Raw genomic sequence first — 22,306 nt, 5'->3', positions numbered from 1 at the left:
GGGTTCAGTTACTTCTTCTTGGGAAGATGTCTGAGGTCTTGAATGAGAATGAAATCTGCTTAACAGTGAGATTTTGCAGGGAATGCAGTTCTGGGATTCTATGTAGAGTGCCCATTTAAGAAAAAATTATGTCAGAAAAGAGACACAGAAATCTTAGTTCTGGAAGCTTCTGATTTCCCCATGGTTGGCTCCATCACATCTCTTATTCCATTGATAGCAAATTTTCTAAATTCTGAATAAAGATGAAAATTCTATGTTCAGTCCTGGGTTTGTCATTTCTGTAGAAGGAGAACAAGATAAAATTAGCCTGAGATTCCTGTAATAATCCAACAGTCTAATGGCAGCTTTGTAATGGCTAGAAAAGATTGCTTGGGTGCTGGGGTACATATCTCAGAATAGACAAAGAGGCAAATCTGTTTAATCCCAAAAAGTTAAAAAGAAAGACGCATTTATTCAGATCCCTTTCAGGCTGCCTCAGTCCTAATAAAGCACATTCTGAATTGTAGTCATTATTAGAATCCAGAAATCATAGCAACTGATCTATGCACAATTTCCCAAAACAGCATGGTGATATTTTGTTAGTGATTGAGATAAAATACTGGTCAGGACATCTTGTTCTTGAATAAATTCAAGCCAAGAATCCTTTACATCAACATGGGGAAATCAAATGGAGGCTCTTTTTTGTAATGTATCAGCCATAGGGCAGCACATTCAACAATGCAGTAGTCCCTCAGAACTGGTGATAGGTACAAACCCAGAATGATGGCTCAGATTGTTAGGCTAGCACCTTGAACCAACAATCTTCTGACATAGAAATAATAATGCAAAGTAATCTTTAGTGAGCCATGGGTATGAGAGTACAAGAGGATAGTAGTTGCTACCTGGCCCCTCAAGTCAACTCTGCCTTTTAATAAGATCATAGCTGACCTATCCCAGACTTCAGCACTTATGAGTCAGTTTCCTATTGCCCTCAAGACCCCTAGTTTCAAAACTCCTCTTTAAATAATTCTAATGAGCTATCCTCCACAACTCACAGAGAATTCCAAAGATTCACCGTTCTCTGTGAGAATAAATTCCTATTTACCTTAGATTCTTTGAAGCCCCAAATCCTGAATCTATGTTTGTTCAAGACCCTGCAAGTGAAAACACCCCAAGATCTACACTGTCATACCCTTTAAGGGACTTAAGCCTTCATTTTTTCAAACTTAAAGGAGCACAGCCCAGTCTATTCAGTCTGCCTTGATAGGACAATCTTCTTATCCTTGGAATTAGTTAGATGAATTCTTATTGATTGGTTCCAATGCTACTGTATCCTTTCTTCAGATAAGGGGACCAAAAGGTTGGCACAATATTGTGGGCTGAAGGGCCTGTACTGTGCTGTAATGTTCTATGTTCTAAGCTCTAAAAGTGTGTGCAATCCTCAATGTGAAAACCCACTGCTCAAGGGATGCTGATTCTATCTGCTGCAGGGGATTAAAACTTCGTTAACTCAATTTTTCTACCTAAAATTAAAATGGAAGATGTTTATGAAACTTCTTTCATAAGCGGATATCCTTAGATATCCTAAGATACCCAGAAATGCCCAGTCTTTCTTTTGAACTGGAATCTCCACACGCAGCATTTAAGGTGGAAGTTGGAGTTCTCATCTTTAGGCAAAGCATAGTTGAAACTATTTAATGCTCGACAGCTAAGTTGGGTTTCCATGGTTAGTTAAAGATGGAATATCAGTGGCTATACTAGAATGTTTTGATATATTCAGGGATGTGGGCATCTTGTTTGCTATGGTGGGGATATCCAGAACTAGAGGGCACAGCCTCAGAATTGAGGGGTGACCTTTTCAAACAAAGGTAAAGAGGAATGTTTTTTAGCCAGAGGGTAGTGAATCTGTGGAATGCTCTGTCACAGACTGCAGAGGTGGCCAAGTCTGCAGTGGTATATTTAAGTATATTTATTTTAGTATATGCAGTGGTATATCTTAAGTATATTTAAGTATATTTATTTTAGTATATGCAGTGGTATATTTTAAGTATATTTATTTTAGTATATGCAGTGGTATGTACTGCAGTGGTATATTTAAGGTGGAAGTTGATTGTTTCCTGATCAGTCAGGGTATCAAAGGAAATGGCGAGAAGGCAGGTATATGGGGTTGAGTGGGATCCGGGATCAGCCAATGATGGAATGGCAGAGCAGACTCGATGGGCTGAATGGCCTTATTCTGCTCCTATATCTTAGGATCTTATCCCTGGGGAAATTTGGACCGCTGCAATCTGTACACTCCTCAAAGTGGGGTAGTTTGATTTCAATGAATATCATGGAACATGTTCAAGTCCAAATTCAAATCTAATTATCATTCAAGCATACATGAACGTAGCCAAACAAAACAGCATTCCTTCGGAGCCAAGGTGCAAAAAACGTTACCAACAACACACAGCACACTGCAAATATCACATCATAAAAATAGCAGATATGGTTGTGAATTCAAAAACTATAGCCCAAGTCCCCGAGTGGCAGGACTGTAGGTTGTCCTGGTTCGGTTTGTTCTGCCACTGAGCAAATACTGGAGAGTAGCACCAAGTGAACACCAGGTGGCAGCACCAGGTGAATACTGGATGGGCCCCCCCTCAACCCAGCACAATTCTGGTGAACCCAGCAGAAACCCTTGCTCTCTCCCCTGGGTGGCTGCTTTCAAGGCAACCCTGCAGCCGAGGTCTAGTCCTTTCCACAACCGAGGCAATGCTGCTACCCGTCCATTGGTCTCATCAAAGTCTTGCAGTCCCAATAAAAACACCCAAGGCAGTCTTAGCCCTTGTTTTGAGGGCAGTCCTACAATCCTAATAAAAACGTCCAAGATAATCACTGGCTCCATTTGAATCACTCACCCCATTTGTTGGATCGTGCACCATCTCAGCACAACACTAGTCCAGGCAACAAGACAACAACGATACGCGCTAAGTCCAGCTCCATCCCTATTGGGCAGCTCCCTGATGGTGTAGTCCTGCAGTACCTGACGTTCCTAGAACCCCGCAATGATGTGCGACTGAGGCAAGATAGGACCCCAAGTAGCTGCTGCATCTGAGCACACCACCATTTTACCAGGAGTAACCTGATATCAGGAACTTGCAGGCGTTCCAATCAATTCCAGAACTGTATGATTGTAATAGATAAAACACAATGAACATGTTACCATTAGGTGTCTTAATTGTAGGAGCCCTGTCTGCTAACAGCCTTGTCTGTCTCACGCTCCAGTGGTTGGGAGTCCGCCTACCAGAAGCCCTGCCTCCTGGCAGTTTTCTTTTAACTGCTTTGTGATAAACGATAACACACTGTCCTCTCTCTGTTGCCATTATCCTTTTTGTGTTAAAGCCACAGAAGCTAACCTGGGCAGAATGGGATTCAGCACTCAGGGCCTTGGAAGCTAATGTGTGGCTCATGAATAATCATGCTCAGCTCTGAAGATGTGGCTCTGGATTGTGCTCAAAATACGTAGGTGGCCAGATATGAATAAGTGGGGGTGTGCATTTTTACATTGCAATTGTCCTTTGATGTATGGGGGAAGATAACATTTTGTTTTGTATTTAATTAAATTATTTGTCGTTAGCATTTCTGTCACGTTACATTCATTCACCAGCACACTGTGTCATTTGAAAGGCTCTAATTAATCCAACAGGTTTATATGGCAAGTGACATTTTTACATGATTTGTCTGTCAGTGTTTAAGAGTTCTATTGTTGGAATTTGTGCTTATGGTGAGCAGACTATTTGGTGCAAATAGGCACCGGTTTAAGAGTGTGCAAAACAGAATATGTCGTAAGGATACTTGCTGCAGTTCAAAGTAGATTTATTATCTAAGTACATAAATGTCACCGTATGCTTTCCTGAGATTCATTCTCTTGCAGGCATTCATTGTAAAACAAAGAATCAGTGAAAAGACTACACACAAAGACTGACAATCTATGTGTAAAAGAAGATAATCTGTGCAAATACAAGGACACTAATAATACATGAATAAATAGTACCGAGGGCATGAGTTCGAAAGTCCTTGAAAGTGAGTCCATAAGTTGTGGAATCAGTTCAGATGTGTTTGAATCCTTGAAACATCCAGGATGCATACTTAATTTACTGCTCTGTTCTGTCTCTACTGTGACAGTGAGTGGCTAAACACGTTCAAGCACCACTTATAAATTGAGCAGAAGACACCACTGTTGTTGTTAAGATCTCAGATAGTAACGAGGAGGCATACAGGAGTGAGATCAATCAGCTGACTGAGTGGTGTCACAGCTTCCCACTCACCATCAGCAAGACCAAGGAACCGACTATGGACTTCAGGAAGGGAAAGTTGGGAGAACATAGGTCAGTCCTCCTTGAGGGGTGGTGGGAAGAGTGAGGAGCTGGGTGTCAACATCTCCAAAGATCCATCTTGGTCCCAACACATTCATGCAGTCGTGAAGAGGGCATGGCATCAGCTCAGCCACACTTGTGAAAATTATGTTTGTTCCTATAGGCTTCAACAGAAGTACCATGCTGAGCTTTCTGAATGAATGATTGCATCGCAGCCGGGTGTGAAGGCTCCAAAGTACATAATCACAAGAAGCTGCAAAGGGTTAGAGACTCACAGCTCCATCACGAGCCCAACTCTCCTCACCATCAAAGACATCTTCAAGAGACAGTACCCAAAATCCAGCCTCCACTCTTTGGGAGCTAGCCTCTTCTTGTTGCTACCATCAAGGAGGAAGTACAAGCACCGGTAGATCCACATTCAATTGATTCATAAACAGCTTCTTCGCCCCCCCCCTCCTCTGCCAGCTGATTTGTGAACTGTGCATGAACACGATCACATTGCTCCTTTTTTTTATTTGCACCATTTGTTTATTTTGTAATTTCTAGTAGTTTTATTTCTTTACTGATACCACAAAAAAAGAAAATTTCACATCATATAAGACAATGATAATAACCTTGATTCTCATTCCGTCTGGAACATTGGAATATAAGAAATAGGAATAGGCTATTTGGCCCCTCAAGCTGCTTTGCCATTCAATAAGATCACTGCTGGTCTTTTTCCTCAATTCCATCTTCCTGCACTGACCCAAGGGTACCTTGACTCCTCTCATATCCTGAAATCCTTTGATCTCATTTTTGAAAGCAGCCTATGAATGAGCCTCCACGGATCTCTACGGTAGGGAATTATAAAAGTCTGTCATCCTCCTAATAAAGGAATTTTTTTTCTTTTCCTTTCTAATGGTGCAACCCACATTTTGAGGCTGTAACCACTGTAAACCCTTTAATCCGAGGAAATATCCTCCCCACAGCGAATCTGCTGAGTCCATTCAATATCCATTTTTCAAAGAAGCTAAGGCTCAAGAAGTGCTGTTAAGTGCTTGTGAAGTTCATCACAGGAATTCTAAACAGCGCTTCAATGATTTGAATACAAAATAGACCAGGGCTTAATTGATTACTGTTAATTGACCACTTTTCTAGCCTGTCTCTTATCTTCAACCTTCTGAACTTTTCCATATATCCAGAACTCTGCTTCCCATGCTCTAACTCAGACCAGGATTTATTTTCTTCATCACTCACTCTCTGTTCACTGACATAGATTGACTACCTATTCAGAAGTACTTATAAAATGTGAAGTACCCACCCTTTGAAGCACACCTATCACAGTAATCTCCACCAAAAGTCTTGTCTTCCTCTAATTCTGTTGTCCCTGCTGATTCCCAGTAATCACCTTCCAAGCATTAGTGCTAATGCCCCAAGTTGTATTGCACTTGTTCAATTTGCTCCTTAAATCCTTCCACCTGTCTATCTCATCCTCTCCTGCTCTGGCCAACAGGATTATCATTGAACTTGATCTCCTTATGTGCATCAGTGGCATATTACTTTCTGTCTGAGCTTGTTTCTTTGGATGGAATTCCAGCATTTTCAGCACAAGCAGGTAATTGTAGGGTGATGTGTGGTTTGATTTGGTGTCATGTTTGAATTAAGTTGGCACTCACATTGTGGGCCAATAGGCCTGTTCTTCCTATGGTCTATGGTCTGTTAAGGTTGCTGTTTCACCTGCTTCAGGAACAGTTATTTCCTGCAGCTATCAGGCTCCTCTAGTGGCGTGGATAATTCAGTCACCACAACTCTGAACTGATTCCACAGATATATTTTTAAGGACTCTTTACGATTCCAAGTCTCTGTATATTATTTTAATTGCACTATTTGTCTTCTTTTGCACATTGGTTGTTTGTCAGTATTTGTTTATGTATAGATTTTCATAAATCCATTGTATTTCTTTATTTTCCTGTAGAAACCTGCAGGAAAATGAATCTCAAGGCAGTATATGGTAATGTACATACTTGGTTAATTTTTTTTTAAAACACCATACACATTTGTCATTGATGAAAGCCAAAATTGTGTTACAATAGTGTCTTGTTTTCAGACTCAGAAAACAAAGTACTAGAGTATTTGTATTTGTGGACTTAGAGTGTTATTCAGACACGATCTACTTCCTGTCAGGAGCATCTGATTAAATTTTCCAATGCCTTCAGCTGTGACAGGGACGTGGCAGGAAAACGAACCCAAGTGCAGGACTCTGACACGGAGGCAGAATCTCCATAGCGACTGTAGAATCGGGACCAGGCTGAGTCAGGACCTGGGAGATTCGGTTTACAAAGAGATATGGGGTTAAAGACATGGGGCAAGGTCTCTCCCTCTCCCTCTCCCTCTCCCTCTCCCTCTGTGAGAGTCGACCAACAATCTGGCAAGGGCTGACTGGAGCTGTTGGAGTCATCTTATCCTCTGGTGGCTAATGGAAACCAGGTGCTGGTGATTGAGAGGAATTGGGAAAAACTGGGAATCAAGTGTGGGGATTAAGGACCAATTAGGGAGGAAAGGGAAATGCCAGCCAGGACCATGACATCAGCACACCGACACAGCCTTTGGTCACCTGAGGAAAAGGATGTTTGAAGATCAAGATGTCAAAACTGGCAGAAAGCTCATTGTTTATAAGGTCGCAGATGATTAGTTCCCTCAGGGTGCATCAGAGTTTTGGTCTATTTACAGCAAACTATTCCAAGTACTGGATAGAAACCACAAAATGCTCCAAGTCTACCATCTAGATAAGCAACCCAACATTAGCATCCTCCACAAGAACATCATCATCAGTATCGAGGCACTGGAGGATTTACCAAATGGACAGAATCCCTTTGGAAGAGAGCTACACCTTGATACACTCCTTGGTCTCCTTGGCCCATGACTAGACACTGTGAGGAAGGGCCAATAGGAATTGCACTGTGAACCCTGGGTCCATGAATCAGGAGCATGTGGAAACCCAACATAAATGGCAGAAAACACAGATGGGTCACGATCTGTCTGCCCCATTAAACACTTTTGCCCTATTTGTGCATCCCACTTTGGCCTCATTGATCATATCGAATCTATTATGGAAGCAAGTCACCTTTGATTGCAAGGGGCTGCCAAAGAAAATAGAATGAGCTTCCCTCTCTTGTTCACAAAATACCTACCCATTTTGAGTCATGTCATCTGTAGAGATTCTCTGATGAATCAGCAATAGTTGGGTGTATAAAGGGAGAGAGGGAGGATGAATACAGGGCTTGGTGGAGGACTTTGTCAAGTGGTGCAAGCTGAATCAGCTGCAGCTCAACATCAAAAAAACAAAGGAGATGGTGATGGACTTTACGAGGACTAAGCCTGCACTGCTCCATGTTACTATGGATGTGGATGTGGATGTAGTGAGGACCTACAAGTTCCTGGGGGTGCACCTGGATGAGAGATTTGAGTGAAGCATCAACACAGTGTGGTAAACAAGAAGGGCCAGAGTCGCCTCTACTTCTTGAGGAGATTGAGGTCCTTTGGAGAATGCAGGCCTCTCCTGCACATGTTCTATCAATCTATGTTGTCAGTACAATCTTCTATGCAGTGGTGTGATGGGGCAATGACATCAACATGGGTGATGCCAACAGGCTCAATAAACTGATTAGAAAGTCTGGCTCTGTTGTAGGAGTCTAACTGGACCCACTGGAGGCTGTGGTAGAAGAAAGGACCCTCTAGAAAATCCTGGCAAAACTGGACAAAGGTTTTCACTCTCTGCGTGCCACCTTTGCTCAACTGAGGAGCACTTTTAGTGGTAAACTAAGACAACTGCATTGCTCCAAAGAGTGCTATATGCAGTCATTATGCTTTAGAACGAGTCAGCCTATAGCAGGGGAAGTGATAACCCCTTCCTGTTACACTGTTTGAGGTAACTTATTTATTTAGTTTTTCTTACTTTTCTTCTAATATTTGTATATTTCTATATCTGTGCATTTGTAATGCTGCTGTGACACAGTAATTTCCTTTGGGATTATTGAAGTATCTATTTATGTGCTATGTCTGGCACCTCCTACACAATTTGAGGAAGAGCGTGGATCTCATGTGGCTTTATCAATCACTTCAGAAACCACCAAACTAGAGTGGAGTAATGCAACTGCATAAGAAGAATGAAAAAAGAACAGCAGGACACAGGACCTACAGTCCATCAGGCCTTGTCCTCCATCCAACAAGATCTCAGCTGATCATCCACCTCAACTTTACTATTCCCTACCCCATATCACATGCCTTCCAACAAGCTTCATGCTTGCTCGGTGAGTGAGCATCGGTGGTAGAGCACCAGAAGTGCTGCAGATCCCGGAAATCCAGAGGAACACACACAAAATCCTGGAGGAACTCAGAATGTCAGACACCATCTATGAAATGAATAAACTGTCAACGTTTTGGGCAGAGACTCTTCTTCAGGACTGGATTAAATAATTCAAAAGATATTAATAAGGTTGAAAGAGTGCAGAGAAGGTTTACAAGGATGTTGCCGGGACTTGAGAAACTGAGTTACAGAGAAAGGTTGAATTTTATTCCCTGAAGTGTAGAGGAATGAGGGGAGACTTGATAAAGGTATATAAAATTATAATGGGTATAGATAGAGTGAATGAAAGCAGGCTTTTTCCACTGAGGCTAGAAAAAGATCAGAGGACATGGGTTAAGGGTGAAGGGGGAAAAGTTTAAAGGGAACATTGGGGGGGGGGGCTTTTTCACGCAGAGTGGCGGGAGTGTGGAATGAGCTACCAGATGAAGTTGTAAATGTGGGCTCACTTTTAACATTTAAGAAAAACTTGGACAGGTACGTGGATGAGAGGTGTATGGAGGGATATGGTCCAGGTGCAGATCAGCAGGACTAGGTGGAAAAATGGTTCGGCACAGCCAAGAAGGGCCAAAAGGCCTGTTTCTGTGCTGTAATGTTCTATTGTTCTAAAAGATGCTCAAAATTTTTTTGTGAAGACGTTGCACTTCACCTGAGTCCTAAACGATCTGACTCCTTATCCTGAGAATTTCAACTCTCCAGCCAAGGGAAACAGCCTCTCAAAGTCCATGAGTGGAGCTTCTTCTCATCCACTTTATTGTGATCAGCTATGGCTGATCCAACCTCCAGAGGACACAGGCATTCTCTTCAATGTTTTAAATGCTCTTATGGTCTAATTCAGATATGAGAGAATAGCAAAGCAAACTCAATTGGCTGAAATATATTCTTCTATTTAGATATGATTCTATTCAATACCATGTTCCTCAAGGTTGCCAATAGACCAGAATATTTTGAGAGCTCACACTCTGATGTGGACACAATGTGTCAGTGTGATGGATTACTCCTCATCAAAGTCAACTTAATGTGCACAAGCTCTTTCAGAGAGACAATGGCAGTTTCGTTTAGGCGTAGTGTAATCTAATATTGGTCTCTCTTGTTTAACTTCTTCAGAAATTATCTCTGGCAACGGATTACTCTGCGTCGAAGCCTCCTATTACAATTCAGAGGCAATCCATCTATAAACTATTGGAAATTCAAAGTATGCAGGATGCAACAACATTTCAGGAAAATGCAGAAGCCAAGCTGCGAACATTTGGACATAGGTGGAACTCCCTCACCAACGGCTCTGGGGAACAGCTTTATCAGAAACTTTGCAACAATTCCAGAGAGCTCCTCACCACAACCTTTTCAGGGGCAAATGTGTGGGTTATCATGATTGGTCTTAAATCCTATAATTAAATCTAAGAGGGAACATCTGATTCTGGGCTCAAATAGGCTCAGGATTTCAAGTCAAGTCAAGTCAAGTCACTTTTATTGTCATTTCGACCATAACTGCTGGTACAGTACATAGTAAAAATGAGACAATGTTTTTCAGGACCATGGTGCTACATGACACAGTACAAAAACTAGACTGAACTACGTAAAAAAAAACAACACAGAGAAAGCTACACTAGACTACAGACCTACACATGACTACATAAAGTGCGCAAAAACAGTGCGGGCATTACAATAAATAATAAACAGGGCAAGGTGTCAGTCCAGGCTTCGGGTATTGAGGAGTCTGATAGCTTGGGGGAAGAAACTGTTACATAGTCTGGCCGTGAGAGCCTGAATGCTTCGGAGCCTTTTCTCAGATGTCAGGAGGGAGAAGAGATTGTATGAGGGGTGCATGGGGTCCTTCATAATGCTGTTTCCTTTGCAGATACAGCGTGTAGTGTAAATGTCTGTGATGGCAGGAAGAGAGACCCCGATGGTCTTCTCAGCTGACCTCACTATCCGATGCAGGGTCTTGCGATCTGAGATGGTGCAATTTCCAAACCAGGTAGTGATGCAGCTGCTCAGGTTGCTCTCAATACAACCTCTGTAGACTGTGATGAGGATGGGGGGTGGGAGATAGACTTTCCTCAGCCTTTGCAGAAAGTAGAGATGCTGCTGGGCTTTCATTGCTATGGAGCTGGTGTTGAGGGACCAGGTGAGATTCTCCATCAGGTGAACACCAAGAAATTTGGTGCTCTTTACGATCTCTATCAAGGAATTTTATCCTAAGTCAGAATATGAACTGGCAGCAGGTTCATTCTTTTCAGCCACTGCTACTATTGGTACTCATAGCTTCTGCAGATCATGTTTCTGAGCTAAACAGGAAGTTATTTCCTTTCTATAGTACCTTCCACATCTTCAGGCAAATTCAATCACTGTCGTAATGTAATGACTTTGAAAACAGCAAAATAGAAACAGGATAATGTGTCCAGTTGGGTACAAATGCCCGCATGAGATGAATGTCCTTTCTCTGTGTGTTACTGTTCAGAAAATCATACTAAGTTGCATTAACTATTTGGTTGTGTTGGGTCTGGTGAAATTGATCTGGAGGTTCTTCAGAAGTCAAGAATGAGGTATAAAGCTGGGTGTGTTTATTGTGTTATGAGAACAAAGAACGAAGAAAAACAAGTTTGCAATCGTGTCACCCTCAGATGATTACACTCTTTGATGAGATGTCATCTATGAAATAACCAGATTCAAGAGAGGTGACACCTGCTGCAGAAAACTAAGCTTCTAGAAAATACAGAATCAGCTACACTATAGTCACTGAAAATTCACTTAACACAACCATATATAGATGATTGTATAAAAATTATAAGCATATGAAAGTTAAGCTATTAGAAAAATAATACAATTGAAGTTGTGAAGCACAGCAGCATAGAAATAGGCTCTTTGGCCCATTTATTCCTAATTCTATACCTCAATCCAACAGTTGCAAGATGAAAGTTAACCTGGACAACTGGAGCCTGTGTTCAGCATTCAATAGGTTGGTGGGATCTCTCTGTCACCCAGTGGGCAATTGGACCTGAAGTACTTCCTCAGGTCAGGTGGAACAATGGTCAATGAGCAGCCTCATCCTTGCAGGGGGAGAGTGGTGGTGGAAGGGGGGGATTGAGGGATCTCAGAGGGAAAGGAAGAGGGGTCAAGCAAAATAGGAAAAAGCAACTAAGCCACAGGGAGCTGAAAGGGGAGAAGGCAAGACAGAGGAGAAGGAGGACTGGGCTGGAGGAGTGTTGGAGGGTTTGGAGGAGGAAAGGGACCAGGATGAGATAGTAGGTAGATGGACTGAGGAACAGAGTGTGGGCAATGTCATGTTTTGTGACCATGTGTGTGGTCATCATCTGCGTGTGTGTGTAGGTGAGTGAACTCTATTTGGTCTCCAATTGTCTTGGACCTCCTTATGATTGCACTGAGATCACTTTCTGTCAGGACCATTTGTTACCTAGTGTTTAGTGATCAACCTACCTTAAAAGGATTCTCATACAGGCATCTTCCACTCCTTAGGAATGGAGTGGGAACAAGTTCTCATCAACCCCAAGGGAAGGCCTAAGATGTATTATGGATATGTGGGGAGTTAACGGTAAAAGTGAAAGAACACTGACATGGTTCTAATTGAGTTGTAGAGATCAATATTCTATAAACACAGCTAAATTGCCTTCTTGCAGCAGCAGCCTGTCAAAGTTCTGACCACAAATATATAAGCCGACACTTGTACAGTACTGAGAGAGACTGTACTGGAGTTACCTTTTTGAGATATTGAGGGTATTAAACTGAGACCACATCTGCTCTCTCAGGATCTCAGGTCATGTCTATGATGTAGAGTGGAAAATTCTCTGTTGGTCTTGGCCAGTATTTATCTCTCAATCAGAATCACTAGAATGGATGATTTGGCTCACTCAGAGGCACGGACTAGGAAAGACAATGCGCTTTACCAGGAGTAGACAGGGGTATGGGGCAAAGTGCATTTACAGAAGGAGGGAGAGAACAGGGTGGAGCACCAGCAAATGGCAGGAATCAAGATGGGCCACCAGCAGAAAGTGGTACATGAGGAGGAGACAGAGATTAGGGTAGGACCTGCAAGAATCATAGCACGATGTGAGAAACCAGCAATTCAAATCCTGGCAGGAGATAGCATTAATGCTAATATTATTCTAGATGGTTGATAATGGATATCAAAATTCAGAGTAAATTTATTAGCACAGAACATATATGCCATCATATACAACCCTGAGATTCATTTTCTTGTGGGCATTCACAGTAAGTACAAGAAACACAATAGGATCAAAAGACCACCCCCAACAGAGTAGACAAACAACCAATGTGAAAAATCCAACAAACTGTCTTTCTGGTGTTCCCATACCAGGCTGTGATGCAACCTGTCAATATATTGTCAAAGGGTGATATGTCAAATCTTCACAAACTCTAAGAAATTTGAGGCACTTCATAATTTTTTTCATAAAGGCACTTATGTGCTGGGCCCAGGACAGAGCCTCTGAAATGATAACACTGAAGAAGTTACAGTTGCTGACCCTCCCCACCTCTGATCCCCTGAGGAGAACTGGCTCATGGACCTCCAGTTTCTTCCTTCTGAAGTCAATAATTAGCTCTCAGGTCTTGCTGAAATAGAGTGAGAAGTTGTTGTAGTGGCACTACTCAGCCAGGTTTTCAATCTCCCTCCTATATGCTGATTTGTCACCACCGTTGATTCATCTAACGACTGAGGTGTCGCCTGCAAACTTAAATATGGCATTAGAGCTGTGTTTAGCCTCACAGTCGTAAGTGCAAAGCGAGTAGAGCAGAAAGCAAAACACACAGTTTTGTTGTTCACCTGTGCTGATGGAGATTGTGGAGAAGATGTTGTTGGCAATCCAAACGGACTGGAGTCTGCAAGTGAGGAAATTGAGGATCGAGTTGTACAAGGAGATATTGAGGCCAAGCTCTTGAAGCTTGCTGATTAGTTTTAAGGGAATGAAAGTACTGGAAGATGAGCTATATTCAATGAAGAGCATCCTGATGTATGCACCTTCACTGACCACATGTTCCAGGGTTGGGTGAAGAGCCAATGAAATGGCATCTGCTGAGGACCTGTTGTGACGGTAGACAGATTGGAGCAGATCCAAATCACTTCTCAGGCAGGAGTTGAAATGTTTCATCACCAGCCTCTCAGGTTTATTAACACTGACATATGTTGTGAAATTTGTTGTTTTGCAGCCTCAGTACAGTGCAAAGCATAAAAGTATTTATATTCTTATTGTAATTTAGAATCTTTTATGCATTTCACTGTACTGCCTCCGCAAAACAACACATTTCTTGACATATGCCAGTATACCAGTGATATTAAACCTGATTCTGATTGTCATGGAGGAGACATTGTTGTTAAGCAGCTATACGCACAAAATGCTGGAGAAGGTCAGGCAAGGACGAGAGACCTGACGTTTCGGGCCGAGGCCCTTCATCAGGACCTGCTGAGTTCTGTGTGCGTTGCTCTGGGTTTCCAGCAACTGCAGAATCTCTTGTGCTTTTTCTTAAGGAGTTAAAGTGCAATGAAGAAAGGATTGAATACTTTTGGCTCACTAATTGTGAGCTGGTTTATAAAAATGTCTTTGAGTAAGGATGGAACGATAAGAAGTGAATTTGATCTGGATTTACCAATGAAGATCGGAGCAGCAGAGCCACTGGCTGTCAGAGACAGATATAGAGCTGGTGATTTAATGGGTGTACACATGAAGTATAGCCTGACGGTAACAGAGAGCATGTTAGGGTTCCCAGACCATTGCTTTTAATATCCTCTTGTTTGCGTCATGTCAATCCCATTTAGCTTTTAGGCTGCCCACATAAATTCAGGGATTTCTTAAGATGTGCTTGCTAACAGTCTGTCAGCGTGATTGACGTTCTGTGGCCTGCTTCCTCTATGCATTATGCTGCCTCCCAACCCAAGAGAGCAGCTTCCCTTTATGCCCGTGTGACACAATTGAGCCTGTAAACTCTTCTGTGGATTGCCACGGCAGACCAGGCCGGAATCACCTCGTCATTTGTTTAATTGAAGCACAGTGCATCTGACAAGCTGGAGATGCAATTCTCACACCTTGAGAGTAATCATCACAGCACTCCCCCAGCTGCTCTCACATGGCCGACAAGGAGATTATGAGGAATATCCTCAAGGAGTGCTGCAGCTTCAACCAGCCAGTGAGAGACAGTGGAGCCTCTGGTGGCAGACCCTGGTAGTACACCACTCTGGATATTTAAAAACAGCTTCTGTTTAATTAAAGATTGTATTCAAAGCATCGAAAAAATAATTAAAGTGCATTTAGCAAGGGTAAGTTAATTAAAAATCTAAATAGTAATTAAAGTAAATTCACAAGCCATTACTTACATTTACATTTATTCGCAGAATTTTATTTTAGAGGTACAGCGTGTCAACAAGCCCTCCTGGCCCAGTGAGAATGTGCTGCCCAATTACATCCATGTGACCAATTCATCTACTAACTCATACATCTTTGGACTGTGGGAGGAAACCAGAGCACCCAGAGGAAACCCACACGGTCATGGAGACAATGCACAAACTCCTCACAGGCAGCGGCCAGAATTGAACCCAGGTCACTGGCCCTGTAAAGCGTTACGATAACCGCTAAGCTCCATGAATGGTGACCCAGCAGATATAGCAGCCAAAGCTGGCTTGCTATGAAATCTGTGATTTCTTGCTCTGACTGCTGACTGAGTGTCTCAGTCCAAAATATCAACTATTGTTCTTCTCCATAGATGCTGCCTGACCATGTGTGTGTGTGTTTGTGTTTTTTTTGCTCTGGGTTTCCAGCATCTGTGGAATCTAAGCACGAGAAAGACTGCCGAAGCTGGAAATTGAAAGCAATGCACACAAAATGCTGGAGGAATTCAGCTGGCCAGGAAATGTTTAAAGAAGGGAATAGATAGTCGATGTTTCGGGCTGTGACCCTTCTTCAGGGCAGAATTCCTAGGTTCAATATACAAAATATCCTGTTCTCATGATTTGCTATAAACATATCTGGCCTCTCAGCAATGTTTAATCAGAAACCACCTCTGAACTCAGTGTCAAGACCTGATGCAAAGTTAGAGGTTATGTATACAGGCATCTGGCTTCCAGTGCATTATGTCCACCTTGGGTCCACTGTGCAGACGTGGAGGTAGGAGAGGAGCTGCCCAGCGAGGAGGCTCTGACCTGCTGGCTCTCTTCTGAACCGCTGGCAAAAGGCAAGTTCATTTAAAGACAGAGTTTCTGCCTCTTTGTGCCAGTTCTCCAGCAGTGCTCTCAATTTTTTTTTAAAAAACGTTGCTGCTTTTCTTGTGCATTTCTGTCTAGCCTCACTCACCCACAACCCTGAATCCGCTGAATGAAGCACTATTCTCTGTCTGACCAAGAACTTCAGTTAGGTTTCATAGGTGTTAAGGCTAGCAGATCCTGATAAGCAGTCAAAGTTACCTAGAATAGGTATGTCAAATCGATTCAGTTTGTTCTTGCTAAGCAATGAACACTGTATTTTTCTGATGGTTAACCTTATCACATAAAAAGGATTGAAACAGTGCATAGCTAGGAACAAGCTACGGTAGCAAGATTTCAAGAGTATAAATTGTAACTCAACCTTTTCTATACCTAGATGGTCTTGTGTGTCTCTGCTTCTATTTCTGATCAGCATTCTCTTCCTCCTTACACCTTCCCATTCTGTTTGCTACAGAAGCTGACAGCTGACCATCACACACTGAGCCCATGGGTGAGTGCGATGTGAGTCCCCATTTCTCCTGTATTGGCCTAGTAGCTCACCCTGAAATTATTCTTTACTGACACTGACATACACTCAGTGTGCTTTGTGGTCTTCTGCTTCTGTAGCTCATCCACTTCAGGACTTGACGTGTTGTGCATTCAGTGACGCTCTTCTGCACAATACTGTTGTAAAGTGTGGTTATTTGAGTTGCTACCACTTTCCTGCCAGCTTGATCCAGTCTGACCATTCTCCTCTGACCTCTCTCATTTACAAGGTGTTTTCACTCACAGAACTACCATTCACTGGATGCTTTTTGTTTGTTTCTCTCACCGTTCTCTGTTAACTCTAGAGACTGTGTGAATGTGAAAATCCTAGGATCTCAGCGTTTTCTGAAATACTCAAATCACCTGATCTGGCACCAAAAATCATTCCATGGCCAAAATCACTTAGATCATATTTCTTCTCCATTCTGAAGTTTGGTCTGAATATCAACTGAACCTCTTGATCATGTCTGCCTGCTTTCATGCATTGAGTTGCTACCACATGATTGGCTGATAGATTGATAGATATTTGCAATATCAAGCACGGGTACAGGTGTACCTAATAAAGTGATCACTGGTTACAGAACTGTGCAAAAGTCTTAGGCATATATATATATATATATATATATATATATATAGAGCTAAGGTGCTGGAGACTTTTGCACAGTTCTGTAAATTTCATTATGGAGCAGAGAGCGAGTTTGTAAATCTGGTGGGAGCAATAGATTCTGGAAATGACTAGTGTGAAGTGCTGCAGGAGGGGTAGTGATGAAGTTGTAAATGCGGGCTCACTTTTAACATTTAAGAAAAACTTGGACAGGTACATGGATGAGAGGTGTATGGAGGGATATGGGCCAGGTGCAGATCAGTGGGACTAGGCAGAAAAATGGTTCGGCACAGCCAAGAAGGGCTGAAAGGCCTGTTTCTGTGCTGTAATGTTCTATGGGTCTAATAAGGCTGAAAGAAGATTTACAAGGATGTTGCCGGGACTTGAGAAACTGAGTTACAGAGAAAGGTTGAATAGGTTAGGACTTTATTCCCTGGAGCGTAGAAAAATGAGGGGAGATTTGATAGAGGTATATAAAATTATGACGGGTATAGATAGAGTGAATGCAAGTAGGCTTTTTCCACTGAGGTTAGGGGAGAAAAAAAAACGGGACATGTGTTAAGGGTGAAGTGGGAAAAGTTTAAAGGGAACATTAGAAGGGGATTCTTCACAAAGAGAGTGGTGGGAGTGTGGAATGAGCTGCCAGATGAAGTGGTAAATGTGGGCTCACTTTTGACATTTAAGAAAAACTTGGACAGGTACATGGATGAGAGGTGTATGGAGGGATATGGTCCAGGTGCAGGTCAGTGGGACTAGGCAGAAAAATGTTTCGGCACAGCCAAGAAGGTGCAAAAGGCCTGTTTCTGTGCTGTATTGTTCTATGGGTGTGGGAGAGGTGGCACAGAAGGTGGGGAGCAAGTGCAGACACACCCATCCCCGAGACACCAGGCACAGTCATTTGATTCCAAACAATTGGTTTATTGATCATTACAGAATGTCTCTCTGGTGCTTCCCGCCCCCTTTCCCTTTTCCCAACCATGACTCCCCTCTCCCTGCCCCCTTCCCGCTCTCAGTCCACTATAGAGACTCATATCAAAATCAGGTTTATCATCACTCACATATGTCATGAAATTTGCTTATTTTGCGGCCGCAGTATGGTGCAATACATAAGATCACTAAGCACCGTGCAAAAGTATTAGCCACCCTAGCTGTATATATGAGCCTAAGTCTGTTGCACAGCGCTGTATACATCATTTTTTTTTTGCATTGTGGTAGCTGTACAGTGCAAGATACAAATAAAAATAAAATAAATAGTGCTGAAGGGAAATAGTGTGGTAGTATTCATGGGTTCATGGGCAACTCAAAAATCTGATGGTGGAGGAGAAGATGCTCCGTAAAGCATTTAGTGTGGGTCCTCAGACTCCCTAATGGCAGTAACAAAAAGAGAACATGTCCTAGATGGTGAGTGTCTGGTGTCTGCTGAAGGTGGTGACTGGGGCTGAAGTGAACAATATTTTGTGTGATTGGCTCTAGAACAGAGAATGAAAAATCTTCCTTCTGGATACACCACAGGCTGCTTGGCCTTCAGGAAGGTTCTCTGCTCCTGATCACCGACAAGTGAGACTTGGAGGAGAGTTTGCATTTGCCAAACTTTAGCCCGTTCTAAAGTTTGTGATGATGAGAAGAGGGTGTGTCATGGCTTGGTCAGTGAGCAACAGTCAGTCAGGCAATAGAGTCAATTTCACAGAAACAGCCCCTTTGTCTCATGCAACTCATGCCAGACAACAAACACTTATCGACACAAATCCAAAAATAGTCCCATTGTTTTCCTCCCTATTCCCAGCAATGGTCGGCTAGATTCCACCACTTAGCTACTGACTATAGGCAATTTATAATGGACAATTTAGCGACCAGCTTGCACTTCTTTGGAATATGGAAATAATCTCACAAATTTATAGGGAGAGCATGCAAACTGTACACAGACAGAACAGCAGGACCCTGGTCACTGGAACTGTGTGCCAACAGCTATACCAGCTGGACCACTGCCCCACCCATAGCTGTAAACAGCCACCACTTTATTGCCTGGGTGACAGCTGCTCATTGACCAGGTTGTCACACACTCTCTTCTCATCGTCACGTACCTTAGAACTAGCTGAAGTTCGGCAAATGCAACCTCTCCTCCAAGTCTCACTTGGCGGTGATCCTGCCCTTGGGCCAGGCTATCTGTGGTGCATCCAGAGGGAAGAATTTTTTCCTATTCCAGAGCAACACACACAAAATGGAGAAACTCAGCAAGTCAGGCAGCATCTCTGGAGACGAATAAACAGTCAAATTTTTGGACAAAGACTCCTCATCAGGAATGGAAAGGAAGGGGGAAGAAGCCAGAATAAGAAGGTGGGGAAGGGGAAGGAGTACTATCAGGCAGGGGATAGGTAGGACCAGGTGAAAGGGCAGATGGGTGAGTGGGGGAGAGGGGGTGAAGTAAGGAACTGGAAGGTGATAAGTGGGAGAGTTGAAAGGGCTGAAAAACTTGGGAATTTGATAGGAGAGGACAATGGGTCATGGGAGAAAGGGAAGGAGGAAGGATACTAAACACATTGGGGGAGGATGGTAATGGGCAGGTGAGAAGATGAGAAGGGGTAAATTCCTTCCTGAACCAAACAACCCAGGCAAAAATCTAAACCAGCAATCATTTCTTAAATCAGGAGTCCTCGTATATCGAACAAGGTTCGGAAATGCTTCCAAAAGAATGGGTATTTGGACAATGATCTATATATTCCTGACGTTATTGCTTGCCTATTGATGTTTCCTTGTGTGTATTGCTGGATAATCTGGCAAATTGAATTAAGGTTGCCGTAATTGCAATGATTACTTTTTTACCAGGTAAATTCAGATATACCACGTATTAGTGCTGGTATCTAACCAATGATGCGTATCTCAACCTCGGACGGTCGTTGTCTTGTTTACTGTCACAGATGTACAGCATATCAAGAGGAGAGATATCGTTCTGAAGCGTGAACTGGGCGAGGGAGCATTTGGGAAAGTTTTCTTGGCTGAATGTTACAATCTGAGCCCAACTAAGGACAAGATGCTTGTGGCAGTTAAGGTGAGTGTGTTATGTGTCCCACAGCTGAGCATCTAATTCACCAATTTATCCAAAATTCATGCTTATTAGTTATTGCAAACTGAAATTAATGCTGGCTTTTCATCCAGATTAAGATTTATAACCAAGTGTTGAGTATTAAATATTTCCCCTGATCCTTTGTCCCAAAATCAAACAAGACGCTGGCCCTAATTTTATTTCTTGAGATAGACACACCTGAATCCTACAGCAATGGCCTTGGACTGCGATGGGGTCTCTCTCAGCCCTTAACGTTAGTTATGGAGAGATCATACTAAATGGCAGCTGCAGCAGGTTATAGATTGACAGGTAAAGCTTCTAAAAGCTGCTTGCGTCTTGGGTGCAGGTCTGGTTGCCTTGTTATAGGAAGGACGTGGAAGTTTGAGAGAGGCTACAGAAGAGATTTACCACCATTAGAGAAAATGTCATACAAAGGTAGGCTGAGTGAGCTGGGGCTTTTCTCTTTGAAGCAAAGGAGGATGAAAGACAACTTGATTGAGAAATACAAGATGATAAGAGGCATAGATAGAATGGAGAGCCAGCACATTTTCCTAGGGCAGCATTGGCTAATAAGAGGGCATAATTTTAAGATGATTGGAGGAAATTATGGGGGGATGGCAGAGACATGGTGGGTGCACTGCTGGAGGTAAATATGTTCGGGACATTTAAGAAACTCATAGATAGGCACATGGTTGAAAGAAACATGGACGGCTACATAGGAGGGAAGAGTTAGATTGATATCGCAGTAGGTTATGAGGTTGGCCCAACATCATGGACTGAAGTGCCTGTACTGTCATGTTCTAAACACCTCATCACATTTTAGGAAATGTTGTGGAATTCCACATTGTGGAATGTATTTATGGAACCATAACCCACAGGAAGAGGCTATTTGAGCCATTATTCTTGGCCAGCTGTTTAAAACAGAAATATAGTTATTCCCACTCTCTTGTTCTCTCCCATTAAAACAACGGATGTGTTTAATTGGGACCGATACATTTTGGCCCAATTAAACAGCTGCTCCAATTAGCTCAAGTTTCTGGAAATAGATTAAAAAATATAAAAAGAACAAACTGAGTAAGAAATCATGTATTTAAATAAAATACAGAACAAATTAGAACAGTAATAATATCACTACAGTACTATAAAACCGTGTATTAATTTCTAACAGTTATTGACAGAGGAATGAATGAAATCAGGGCAGACACCTAGTGCAGATAATGGATTGCTTTCATACAATGCTACTGATAACACATCCTCCAAATCTTTCATTATAACATTCAAGATAATTGTTGATACCTTCAAACTCTTCACTGTTGCTAACTTGTTGAAGAAGTGAAATAGTTTCATTTTCACTCCTGGCCATCTCTGGCATCTCCAAGCCCGAATGCTTGAAACCACTGTGCGCAAAGCAGTTCCGAATTGCCTTACTCCTTATTTATCCCCGACTATCAGTGACAAAAGTTACTGCTTTTTGAACACAAACACGCACAAGTGACACTATTTAAAAACTGTTTGCTCTAAGCACAGTGCAGCGTCTAACGGACACACAAGTGCGCGTGACTGATGCCAGTTAGAACCTGTTCAGCAACAGTCTCCTGTCCCAATAAAGAGGCATAGAGTCCAAAATAAATTAAGGGAATCTCAGCAATTTTCTTGATTTGCTTTCGTTCTTTAAGAGTTCTTCCATATAACCGATGGCCCAATTAACTGGAATCCAATGTATTTTGTTTTCAACCATGGAATCCATTACTCTTTTGAAATATATTAATACATCTATTTACACTGACGTTTCAGGTGGTGCATTCCAGAGCATAAATACTACTGTTTAGTTAAAAATAGTTTGAAACTTGTCCCAGTTCCTTTTGCCCATTGCAGTAAGTTGATATCCTTTAGTTACTGACCATCCTCCACTGGGAAGTATCCCTCAATCACTTCCATCAAAACCCCTGTCACTTTGAAGTTTTCTATTAAATCTCTTCCTAAACCACATAATAAATGAACGATGCCAACTTACCTGGACTCCATTCAGAATTCAAGATTGTTTATTGTCATTCTTCAATACACTAGTGTAAAGGAGAATGAAATGATTGCTACTCAGGAATTGATGCAGCATCATAAAAACACAATAAGCATAAGTAACACAATAAATGCAAATATATAAGATAAGCTTATATACTTAGACTGATTGTATGTATATAGAGTAATACTA

At 42.2% G+C, this 22,306-nt stretch overlaps 1 protein-coding gene across 2 annotated transcripts in view; it reads left to right on the top strand.

The window, feature by feature from the left end:
• Positions 1–22,306, top strand: part of LOC132382542 (NT-3 growth factor receptor-like) — a 951,566-nt gene that overhangs the window by 839,687 nt on the left and 89,573 nt on the right. For both annotated transcript variants that reach the window (XM_059952849.1, XM_059952848.1), the window contains exon 13: positions 19,952–20,082. In XM_059952849.1, the coding sequence (XP_059808832.1) occupies positions 19,952–20,082 (131 nt within the window). The remainder of the gene's footprint in view (positions 1–19,951; positions 20,083–22,306) is intronic.

The sequence above is a fragment of the Hypanus sabinus genome, chromosome 28 (assembly GCF_030144855.1).
Source record: "Hypanus sabinus isolate sHypSab1 chromosome 28, sHypSab1.hap1, whole genome shotgun sequence".
In the NCBI taxonomy this organism is placed as follows: domain Eukaryota; kingdom Metazoa; phylum Chordata; class Chondrichthyes; order Myliobatiformes; family Dasyatidae; genus Hypanus; species Hypanus sabinus.
The sequence above is the reverse complement of the archived record's forward strand: the minus strand, read 5'-3'. Positions and strand labels throughout refer to the sequence as shown.